The sequence below is a fragment of the Netta rufina genome, assembly GCF_964035555.1.
Source record: "Netta rufina genome assembly, chromosome: 1".
In the NCBI taxonomy this organism is placed as follows: domain Eukaryota; kingdom Metazoa; phylum Chordata; class Aves; order Anseriformes; family Anatidae; genus Netta; species Netta rufina.
In genome coordinates, this window is record NC_140123.1 from 161,387,727 (window position 1) to 161,400,652 (window position 12,926).

The window sequence follows — 12,926 nt, forward strand, 5'->3', positions numbered from 1 at the left end:
CTTTATTTCTAAAATGTTAGCTTCTGTAGCCTTCATGAAAATATGCACCTTTTTATTCAGACAGAAATTGCTTAGAATTTTCATGTCTTTATCAGTTTACTTGTCCACTGAATAAAAAAATACTTGAGGGTTTGTTAAAATTTACACTTCAAGACATAGCAATTTTTGGCATTAATATGTATCTGAATTAAAAAGACAAAATCTAGTAACACCTATAAAATGCAATAAAAATAGGTTTAGAAAGCATTTTTGTTTTGATGTTAATTTGAAGGTCTTCATAGATAAATCATCTTTCCATATTTTAAAATAAGATGCACTTCAAAATATGAACCATAGAACATCTTGTTTGGATTTTATATACTTTTCTTTAAAATGGCTTTTGTTCATCCCCAGACTGTACACTATTTTTTGCTTATTTGAGAAACAGAATTAAAAAAATCTTAGAAAAAATAACAGAATGAAATAAACTGGTCATCCATACTTTTGTATTTACTGCTTCTTAAATCCACTATAAAGAATTCTGTTATTTCACCAGTAATTTCAACCATTCATAAAATCCATTCTTTGTTGCTTCTTAGATAATCTCATTTTACACACGGATTTTCTCCTGGGCATATTTTCCTTCACTCACCGTAATCTTTAAATCCTTCTAAAGTGGGGAAGGAGACAGAAAAGCATACAGGAAACAAGCAAGTAAAAATGCTATACTGTGGTTAAAAGTTAAAACAAAACAAAATAACAACAACAAAAACCACAACACTGCAGCCACCACCTAAAAATGGGTCCTATTATACAGGAGTTCTATTTTTGGTTTCTAGAAAATTGTAGTGTCATCTTAGCCAACTTGCAAAATCCTTATACCTTCATTTTCTTAGCTGTAAAATGGAAAACATAATTTAAAACTATGTACCCATAGTTTTAAACCACAATGCACTGGAAAAATGAATGCATTAATATCTGGGAAGTATTTTGAAGATATTATTGAGTTGAAGATAAAATTTCAGAGAGAAAAAAAATCGCAACTATTTTCCTACAAACAGGTCTTTAATTTTGTCTCTTCTTTTTATTACACTTTTCCTCTACTGTAGAAAAAGGATCTCAGCTACTAAATCCATTTGAATAACAAGCTTCTACATACAAAATCATAAAATCATTTAGGTTGGAAAAGACCTCTAAGACATCGGTTGTAATCCTTCCTTCAGTGAATTACTATATCTCACAAAACAATGTGACAAAGCAGTATCCCAATAGTGGGGGAAGCTGTATTTCAAACTTACTACAGTTTGGTTATCTGGTGCTTTAGGGAAGAGAACAACAGAATCCCTCAGCCAATGGGAACCAAAGCACCCAGAAGGGCTTTCATATTTAAGTTTGTGCTTAGCATTTCTGGGAAAGAACTACTCTTGCTAGGATTTGCGAATATTTTTTCCAACTCTCAGATCTAAGTGATTCCCTTCCTCCAATCACATCCCACTGGGGTGCCCCCCATACAGACCATGACGATCCTACCAGAAAGCTTAACCTGACTCACTACCTGTTTATTTACTCTAAAGGCAGCGACAGCCCAGAGCATTCCTGAGAACCCTGAAGAGGCTCCCACCCACGTGCCCCCTCCCAAAACAACAGATTTCTGGCACCTCTGGGCACACAGTGCCTTCATTTGAGAGCACAAGCCAGCCATGCTCCTGCTACCAGCACTGCCCACGCCTCCCTGCCTGTTTGCCATGGGGAGGGTGTTTCAGTGTGCCAACTCCCCAAGCTCTTGCCCACATTTTTTTTCCCTGCAATGTCTGGGGTAAATTAAGAGCCCACTGCCTTCAACGGGCTCCTCCTCCTGATTTCTTAGGCTTTGCCTCTATGTCTTCACTTCTATTTTAAAGTTCTAGGCAATCTTAAGAGCAATCTCAGCTATTTTAAACTACTTTAATTTGATCGTATTAATGTGCAGCTTGCAGGCACAAAACTCAACATCCACAGTCAGAGATGACTCAGACTACTCAAGCCTTTCTGAATTTTTTTTCTTCTTATTTTTTCTGAAAACAAACCATCTCACAATCTTCTGTACTACCTTCCTGGCAGTTGTGATTTATCCAACCAGACGCTGAAGAGTTCCACAGTTAACAGTTTGGATGTGAACTGGGGAGCTGGATGACCAAACCTACTCCAGTGGGGAACGTAAATTGGTTAGACTCATTGTTTATATTAGGATTTTTTCTCTTAGGTCGCAAACAGTCTGTTAGGGAACTGTGAATGAAGGTACATGCTGGCCTTGAGACAAAACCACCCACATTTTAAGTAAATTTAAATCAGTGCTTCCTCCAGGAAACAAAGTCTTGTATTACTTACAAGCAGATTTGATTATGATTTAGGGAATTGTTTAAGCCCATTTAGCAGATCAAAGGAAAACAGATTTAAACTGATGTGCTCACTGTTTCAACACGCACTTGTTGATATCTGATGCAAAGATCAACATGGTTAATGATTCCCATGTAATATGTAAGTGAAAACACAGGCCATGTAAGGATGGCAACTTTAGATCTTATGATTTTCTCAAAATACCCACTTCAGATTTTAAATTTTAAACTGAGGCTACAAACAGCCTTATCCTAACATATTCTAATCAAGTTCAAGAAGGCAATACCATGAAAAAGCTCTCATTCCTGTGTTTTCCTCTCTCTTCAAGGCCATAAAATACCTATTAATTTCATGATGAACAATATACCTACAACCCTTTCAAAAAATCACAGCAAAGACATTGTTATGCACATCTGTTTACCATGGCATCCACTAAACATGCAGATTCATACAGCAGCATGCAAACAGCTTAGCAAAGAAATGGTTAAGATAAATAATATGGTTCTTCCAATAATCACTTTAGATTATTTTGTTTGTGAGAAATATTCTAGCTGGAAAGCAGGATTGGTATCAGACTCAGAAGTGGTGTTGATCTGACATAAGCCAAAGGAACCTGAAAACTGCAAGGAGGAAGTTGTTAGATAAAACATGGAGCAGAAGGCTCATGTTAATCAAATGAATATCCTTTATTTTCCAGAAATAACTATCACACCTTTAGTTTCAAAGGGGCTTTAGGGGAAAAAATTGATGGAAATACAGTTCATTTTCACAAAGTGCCACTTCACATATTGCAAAAATTAAATTTAAAAATCTATTTTTGGGCCAGAATGGTTGAAGAAATCCCTGATTAGCCTCTTAATGGGGTGAGTCCAATTTAGTGAGAATGATCACCAGAGGGAGTCATTGACTTTCCCATTAAAGTCAAAGAGAATTTTGCATATATCAGCAATGCAGAATTTGGGGGCAGAGCTGAGAAAGACTCCAAACAGATTGGAGTTTGGGGACTAACAGAAAATACTGTCTTACAGATTTCACTGAACCCATTTTCTCCTTTGGAGTCCCAAAGGATAACTCTTATATTCCACAGTGAAAGTTAGAAGGCACTGAAGTCATGCTGTGGGTACAAATAGGTATAAACTGCTTCCTTCCCCATCTCCTCCACTTCAAAAAAAAAAAAAAAAAAAAAAAAATTAATTGGTTTTAAGTGGTTTAGAGTGGCCTAAGTACTAACTGCTCAGTTCTTTGGCTATGCAACATATTACAGTCTCTTGAAAAGCAGTCTCAACTGCCTGCAGAAAATCTCTGAGGTATGAGTGTGTCATACCTCAAGGGAATATCAGGACTTCAAGGAGGAAGAGAAAAGAGTGAAAAGTAGAGAGGAAGAATTGCTACTATGGCTTTTTTATTCTCCAATGTTAGTGACTAAAAGACTAAAAGAGGAAGTGAGAATGGGGATTTGTAAACCAAGTGATGTGATAAACTAAGCATATGAACCAGTCTACTCAGCCATGAGCTAGTGCGTACTTAATTTTCACACTCCTACGTTTCATGACCTTCAAAGAAATAACTTCACAGTAAGAAGTGGGCTTTTCCTTGCTGGACTTCAGCTCAGCCTTGTTCTTGCCCCCAAAACCCAGCAGACTTTGATTGGAAAAGAAGCTCATTCACCAGGCAACTTTCCCCTTAATTCTGTACAATAACATTACACAGCAGAAAATACAGCAGAAAATTAGATGATTTAAAAAGGCAAGAAAACAGCCCCACCCTAACAAATGCAATTTCACTTGCCTAGAAATGTCCTCTGAACAGATCAAATTCAATTTGTTTCTGTGTTCCCAGGTAACAGCAGCACCTTGTTTTTCTTGTTTATTTAATTACTTCTTCTTGTTCATGCAATTAGCTCAGAGACTGCAGCCTTTTGTTCATTATGTTAACCATAATATAGTTATTTGCATAGCTATTTCCATTTCGAGGCTGGATTTTGGGTAGAGACTCTATTTTGAGCTATGCCTGACAACAACCAGGAAGTATCAGGCAAGGCTGAAAGCAGCATCCTGCTATGTGGTGGGATGAGCCACACTGTGAACTGCATGGGCTGCCTGGCTGCTTCCAATGGCAAATTGAAGGCATGTCCCCAGCATGCATCGCAAAGCACGGCTGTCTTGCATAGTATGTGCCACCAAAACACAGCCCAGTATATCCTAAGGCATTTTTGCTGACAAGATGCCAAAGCTCAACTTTACTGACCTTTGGAGCTGTACAGGATATTACTCTGGTCAACATGTGCTTGATTTAAAATTATCAGTACCCATATTTAGATTGGGTGAAGATTTTTAGAGATGAAGTCTTTAGTCTTTCATGAACAGCTTGATGCAATGTCCATTTGGATGTAGTGCTGCAGTAATGCTCAAATGAGCTGTTACACAGTTAAATCTTTTATTAAACACTCAGATGTATCCCCAGACCAAAGTTTAGCAGATTGTTGACCCTCATCACCACACCCACCAGTCCTCTGATTTTTGCCAGCTCATTTTTATCTGAGTTGCTCAGAAATTGAGGAATCTTACAGAAGCTAGAGGCAGAGGCAGTGCCAGTGGGAGTCTGCATGTTCTGGTATGCAGCAGGCACCTTCATCTCAGCCTGCAGGCACCTAAACACCCCCAAAACTCTTCCTCTCAAGAGAAACGGCACACCAACTTACAGTATTTGAAATAGAACTGGAACACCCAGCTTGGAAAAATTGTCAATCTTTGTGGTTTACAATTCAGCCTTAATATATGCAGGACCCATAGCTACAGTTAGAATTAGCTCTGTAACCAACTGCAGCAAAGTGCAGCCTTTTAATGGCATAGTTGTAATCCTACCTGTGCCATCTGCCTCTCCAGCTTCGACCGAGGAATATCATCAAAATAGTTTTCATTTCTTCTCCTCCTTGCATCGCCCTGCATGATAATGTGGGGAACGTCCAGGGAGCCACCAGTAGTGAAAGTGCTTTGGCTAAGTGATGGAGACAACTGAGGAGGAGTGTGGTTACCGCTGGGTTCCTGAACAAAGAGGACAAAAATACAGCATAATGAGAGCAGCATATTGTTCAAACTACACATTTTAAAGTGTATTTCAATTAATACTTAAAAAAAAAAAAAAAAAAGGCACAGAGCAAGCAGTCATTTTCTTTCCTCAGAACCTTTCCATCTCCCTTGTACATGACCAGGAGGAAGGCAAGTTCTATGAGACAATTTTCTTCCTGTGCATGTGGCTAGGGAAGTGACAGACTACACTCAGAAAACTGTCTCTTTCCCCAGAAATGTGCTACCAAAGGTGCAGAGCCCAAATGGAGGGAAGAATACTTCATTACTGCTCTGAGCAAGTGGCAAATTCCTTCCCCAAAACTTCCTTGTATAATATAGCAGTCCTTTACTAGGACTGACAGAGAGATAAACAGTGAGTTACTTGTCAAGGCCCAAATGAAGTTGTGATTTAAGAGTAGTTATTTGTAAGATTAAATACATTTTCACCACTTTTTAAGCCACTCTGAGAAGCAAAAGTGATTTGAAAGTGATTTGAACTCTAGCAACATCCCTTGCCTGAAAAAATAAATGCATGAACATTTACAAAATATAGATACTTTGTTTACAATTTTTATAGGTCTTGCAGAACATACTTTAACTTGAGGTACTGGACATCAGAAACAAGCCAAATAACAATTCCTAGAATGATGGAATGTATCAAAGTACAAACATTTCACCAGGCTTTTCCTGTGCTGAACTGTGACCTTGTATCAGTCAATGTGCAAATACCATGCAAATTGATACATGACCTCCGTCTAATTAACAGCTAAACACATCCTTCTGACTACAGATTTTCCCAGGATCTGCCACCACACCAGCGACAGGCAGCCACCACATGTACTTTTGGAAACACGTGTTCTCTTGCACACTGCATCACTTGTTCAAACACAAATTACAAACGCCAATGCCCAAGTCCACCGCTCAGCACTGCCTTGGTGACTAAAATCATCATCATCAGAGCTACGCCTTGCCGTTCAGTTAGTGGACACACCATCCAGCACGTGCAGTAAAACACTGCTGTAGTGACTGGAAGGGTGTAAAAGTTCCTCCCCCACAATGCTCAACATTTCTGATACAGTAAGTTCTTCCAGTAAGCTCTCTGGAGTAAAGATCATACCCAGGAGTGTGTTTTCAGTGTCTGAATTACCTATTGCTGTAATACTGTATTTTATACTGAAAAGCAAGAAGGGACCTGAATATGCTCTACAATGAAAAGCAGCAAAGAACTGTACATGGAGGGAAAAAAACAAACAAACAAACAACAAAAACAAACAAACAAACAAAACAAAACAAAACAAACAAACAAACAAAAAAACAAAAACAAAAACAAAAACAAAAACAAAAACAAAACAACTGCTTTTTCATTTAAATGAAGAATTAAAGTGGATATTTCATGCCTGATTACATTGAACCAAACCTAATTCTGCAAAGCATTAAGGTACTTTACTCCATGCTGTTAAGAAACAAGATATAGTGAAAGAAAACAGAGTTGTAATCTCTTCCAAGTGGAAAGTTAAAAATCTCTTTCTGTGCTCAAGTAATAGTAATATCTGGTGTTAACATTTGAATTGTAGGAGTCTACATGACATTATTCCTCACAGTCATAATAACAGGTTAGTGTTTTCCACATTGGTTGACTAAAATCAGGGTAGTTGTTTACATCTTTTAATTCACTGAGGTTTTTTTTCTTTTTTTTTTTTTATATATTTTAATTTTAATTCTCTAGCTTGCCTGTGATCTGAGACAAGTACTTGACATTTCCCAGGGCAAAGAAAGGAATGTTTTCCTCTCAGGAATAGTCTTTTCCTCCTTCATGCAAATCCACCTACATTTGGCCCAGTTAAAGTCTTCTGAAAATCTGGAGTTTGCATACACTCAGAAGGTTTGGTGAAGCATCATCCCTAAAGCCTGTCCCTGGTTCTTCCACAGGCCTAGCACTGACACAAGGCTGCACACAGCCCTCTGCTGAAAATAATTTGAGTACAGGGGCACCAAATGACTTCCTTTCTAATGGTTGCTACCTGCTCTCCAGCAAGGTATGTAACCTCTTTCTTACTCTGACCACAATTCACCCAGTGCTAGCAGCAATAGATTGACATGGCATGGCCATCAGTGGCTCTCAGTGTTAGAAGAGTTTGCAATGGATATCAAGGTTACATGGGTTTTTCATATTTTATCAAACTGCATATAAAGAAGAAATTCACCCAAAAATCAATATTGGAAGATTGCTATAAAGGCAAGAATTACAAAGGCAATAAATAAAAGAATAACAGTGCCTCTGCATTACGGTGCAGTATTTAACTGTATGATTTCATGCTATTTTCTCAGAGAAGTCCTTCACAGCACAGATGGATCCTCAATTGTGCAGCATGTTGTCATATACTCAGCGTTGTGTTATCATTAGTTATTGTGTAATCAGTGTTTTATTCTCACCTCATTTCATGGCCCCAAACCTCTTCCCCAAATTCTATTCTGATCCTGCTCTGAAGATAGAATGATTAATATTGTCATTTTCATGATGCTTGTAAGTGCTTTACAAACTTCAATCAATTTATTTTCACCACACCCTGTGACTTCTGGCATTTTATAATCACCACTTTAGTGCAAGGGAACTGAGACACACAGACAAAGGCTAATAAATATCAGCCACTCTGGATGCCCAATTACAGTATCTATTGCCTGATTTTCCAAGTGCTTGTATTCAAAACCCTGCTTCTATTGATCTAATTTGCAGTACTGTGTGCTTAGCACTTGTATAAATCAGACTCCAGACTCCAGTCAAATACGCAGAATGTCTGTAACATACAATTAGTGACTGTTTATGAGGCAATTACTTAAATAACTTGCCAAGAATTATCCAAGAGCTTTGTGGCAAAAGCAGGTGTGAATCTGTATTCTCATAGCTACAGCTATTCTTTTAATCATGAAGCTCTCTCTCATTCTTCCTTCATTCCTCTTTTTCACCCCATACCCACTTTCTCATTTCCTTCACGGTGCTGCAGATCGGGCATGGATGGCCATGCAGCGTGCTATCACGTATTCAGTACTGTGCTGTTGCTAGTTACTGTGTATTCATTGCCATGTTTCCACCCCCCTGTGAATTCAAGGATGCTTGACGATACATTTCACTATTGAAACCTCCTTTGTCCCCACCTCTCAGACCCACCACAAGCTGGAACCATGCAGTTCAGGGCCGGAAAGTGATCTTCAGGAGATCCTTCTCCAGGCTACCCTGGCACCCATGATGCCTCACTGATGTTTGTCTAGCCAGTTCCAAAAAAAAAGGAATTTTTTCTAGTGCATTTAATTTTGTGTTAAACTACCATTACTAATGTTAACACTTCTTCAGCATTTCACTCTAAATTGTTATACCTAGTTTAAATTCTGGCCTCCAAGGCTGACTGGGTGAGGGTGAGTTTCCGTGAAAAACAGTGAAAGTGGTCATGTAATTAAATATTATGTTATAATGCACTCAAGAAAGGAAAGTAAGACTAAGTTACCAAGGTAACCTGAGATTCAGCATTTTCTAACTTTTGAGTATATGACTTTGAAATCAAAATAATGTTTCCTTATTACACAGTTAATGTGGAAATAATGTATTTTTCTGGAAATTAGTCTATTTGTTCCTATTCTAAATATTTAACTTTTTTTTTTTTTCCTTTAAATATATAAAATACCTTAAAAACTAATATGAAAAGAGTTTAAAAAAAAAAAAAAAAAAAGATAAAGTGCTATCAATGCTTAGGTTGACCTTGGGACCTTAAAGAGACTCTTTAAACAAGGAACAAACTTTTCTATTAGATATAAATCAATCTAATAGCTGTGGATATTTTATTTAAACCAATTTTCAAGCTAAAACTAAAACCAGACCAAATACTATGTCCTTGTTTTGGTTGAAATGGCATGGCTGATGTGAAAGAAATCTTATTCCAAACTCATGTCCTTTACTTTAAGATTCTTTCTGAAGACTCCAATACTATGAAGTGATGAATGACATTTAGCATTTGCCCGCATCAGTAGTTCTAGCTGTGGAACAGCAGACTACTTTTTATCATTTTGACTACAGATGGAGGACATCCAGCTTTATCTTCACTATTAACTGAGAATACACAATTCTAACCAGTAACATAGGCTGTGGAAACGTTCCCACCTGCTGAAGAGGAACTAATTCCCCAGTCCAAGGCACTGACAGTACTGACGAAAAATGTGTGACTTTCAAATGCTGGCCCATGTTTCCTCTTTCCTAGGAGTGTTTTAACACCTGCCATGCATCAGGAAATTATTCACATAATACAACTAATACAAAATACTAGAAAAATATCCACACATTTGTGCTATGTGCCTTAGAGCAGGACATCATAGGTTTGTGACACTTTTTTTGACATGGCATTAGGAATAGGTTGAATTTGGGAGGGGAGGATTTAAGATGTCTATATGGGGCATTTGAGATTAAGCAGACTGAAAACAGGCTGGTCACAGAAATCAGAAGGAGTATGTAAAAATAAGCCCTCATTCTGTCTTTCTCTATTTCTCTTTACACCAGGAAATTTAACTTGGGAGCACAGGCCACTCTCTGACATTTGGAAATTTAGTCCCAAAATGAGATTCCAGTCACAAATTCAGCCCCATGACAATAATCAAAACCAATCAAATGCAGGAGATGTGACCTAAAATATCAAAATAAAAGTGTTGATGAATATGAACTCCCTTTCAGAGAACACAGTAGGAATGGGTCATCAGACCATAACTTGGTCAGGGTAACAGACAGCAAAGACACTGGACCAAAGAAACTGAGAGAATTTGGTGTAATGAGACTAAAACTGGGCAAGTGTGAAAAAAGCCCAAGGACACAGCAACAAGGCTTCTGAAGGTGGGAATACAAATGAAAAATAAAAATGCAAAGAATTTTTTTATACACAGTAACACCTTGATGGCATTTGTATCTCAACAATTTCAAGAGGCAATCTTTAAAGAAAGTATAAAGCATTCCTCTGGAAAATAAGTGAAAGCACTTTCAAAACACGAAAGGAAAACAGTAACTCTTTCTGCAATATTGATCGCTTGGTCTGGGACTCCTAAGGGCTGATGTAGACATGCAGCTTGTAGGCGTCTGTTCCTGAGCTAACTTCTTCAGCTGAGAGGCACTTCTAAGACACTACTTATCTCATCCTAACGTAGACATCTGAACCAGGTCAGATGAATCACCTAGTAAAAATGTCAAATTCTCTCCAATGGCGATAAGAGGAGGTGTGGCTGATCAAGTCAGCCTAAGACATCCACACTGTAAACTACCAAAGAGACATTAAGCTGAATCCCACTCAAAGCAACCATTGATTTCATGTGAATATTACGAAATGTTTGCTGACTTTTAAAGAAATGCAAACAAATTTTTATGGGGACTCACCCTGAGGGTTATTGACCGAGGTGGTTTCTGAGGAGGATCTTCGTGCAGTCTGTCTCCCAAAGATGCCAGAACACGCTTCCGGTGGCCAATCAAGCTAATTTTTAAGACCTGGAAAAGTAATAGAAAGATCTCATTAAAAAGAACACATTGTAATCATTAAATAAAGATCCATTTGGACTGAGACCATTTTCACTTTAAATGCTTTAACAAGTTAGCCCACCACGCAGGTTAAGGAGACAGAGCATTGTGAGGCAAGCAAAGGGCAGAGAAAATGAGAAGTGACATCAGAGGAAAAATCCTGTAAAATGAAGGAAGATACCAAAGCAGGTATGGATGCAGAAAATGAGAAATAGACTCACGGGTGAGTAAGGAGGAGAGAAAAATGACACAGGAAGAGAAGGCAGCAAAGCAGGAGTGAAAACAAGGGAAGGGGAGGGAGAGACTGGAAACACAGAGATGGAGCCAAAAAGTGAATGATAAAGGGATTCATAGGTATGGGAAAGATACAGATATTAAGGACCAGAGATTGAGGAACACTCAGCAAATACTTTGAGACAGCAACAAGGGAGAAGATGAACTGCACAATGATCAAATAGTATTGCTTTTAAATCTATTCACCATGCCTTTTGCAGGTAATCTCTGAATGACACGCAGAGTTTGCATTTATCTTGGAGAATCATCCTCATGTAAGAAAACCAGGACAAACATTCTCCCCAACCTTGTCCTGGTGATCTACTACTTTTATTATATGCAATGAAAAATCTCTATTGCACACAAACCTGACCATCAGTGGACAGGTTCAAATGCCTTCTGCTTGTCTAAACTCCAAAAACACTTCTGAAAAAGTGTTCCAAATTTACTGCAACTATATCCTACCTGTACCTCTCCATGTCTCTACCACATACAAAAAAAACACTGTTCTTGGGGAAACAGAAGAGCAGAAGAGAAGAAGCAGAAAGTAGGAAACAAGCATTATTGGCAAAAACAAAAACAAACACATATTTTGATGCCATTCTTTAATGGCTACAATTGCTTCAAAGTGTAAAGCAGCCATAACTGCGGAAGCAAGCTTCTGTCCTCAGAGGTATCCTCACATAACTCTTGAAGACTATGTATGGTTTCATACTCCAGAGCTGCCTCCATTCACTCCCAGAAGACAGTACTTCACACTATATTTAGGACCACTGCGTGTCAACACCCTTGAGTTGAAAGGGATTTGTCACGCATCCTAGAAAAAGCAATAGTACCCACAAAAACTCTGAAAATGGTACCTTTTCAGTGAACAATTACCTCAGTTTAAGCAGTAATGTTAAGAACTACCATTCATGAAAAACAAAACAAAACAAAACAAAACAAAAACCAACAGCAGCAACAACAACAAACAGAAAACAACTACAAAGAAAATGCAATGACTCTCCAAAGGCATCTCTTAGATCCAGTATCTCAGGTACAGCAACACAGCCGTCATTCTGGTGGGTGACCTCCTATCCATAGGCAAGTGAATTCACTCACATTTTGTTAAATTTTACTACGCTATCTGACATCATTGAACATCAAGAACACCTGGTTCCTCTGCATCTATAAAATGATGGGCTATGACATGAGAGGCAGCTAAAGAGGGTTGTTGAGACCTTGAAGCCCAGCAGCAGACCCAAGCTGTGGAGTCCCACAGGCCTGTTATGTTCTCTCTCATATTAGTCTAAATCTGCAGAAGCACTCATAAAGCACAGCTTCAGACAGCACAGCATACAGAAATGCCAGAGGCATTTGGGAGACTTATGTATTCAGTTTACATTGAATGTTAAACACAAGGGTGCACAGTTTATCTCAGTATTTAACTGTATAAAACACGTGAAAGAACTACAGCTGCTTTAAGCATTACTCAGGTAATGCACTTCAGTGAACTTGTTTCTTTCATAATGTTTCCCCATCATCAGGAGCACCTACCCAGAGATTTTTAAGTCAATCTACAGTTCGTGGGTCATGTTGAGGTCCTCAGTGCTTTGAATGCTTTATTAGCTGTATCAAACCAGGCAAAGAAATCCACACAAAGCAATTTTCTGAGACTTCATACAGCTGCTGAACAGCAGAGGAGTCTT

General features: G+C 38.3%; 1 protein-coding gene across 14 annotated transcripts in view; it reads right to left on the reverse strand.

Annotated features, from left to right (window-relative positions):
• The window catches only part of ANKS1B (ankyrin repeat and sterile alpha motif domain containing 1B), a gene marked incomplete at both ends in the record, with an annotated part of 436,397 nt that overhangs the window by 41,404 nt on the left and 382,067 nt on the right, over positions 1–12,926 (reverse strand). For 6 of the 14 annotated variants that reach the window (XM_084292214.1, XM_084292215.1, XM_084292213.1 and 3 more), the window contains 2 exons: positions 5,220–5,399; positions 10,828–10,935. The exons of 4 other annotated variants lie outside the window; for them this stretch is intronic. In XM_084292214.1, coding sequence (XP_084148340.1) covers positions 5,220–5,399; positions 10,828–10,935 — 288 coding nt within the window. The remainder of the gene's footprint in view (positions 1–5,219; positions 5,400–10,827; positions 10,936–12,926) is intronic. 4 more of the 14 variants (XM_084292217.1, XM_084292208.1, XM_084292216.1 and 1 more) reach the window with 1 other exon arrangement.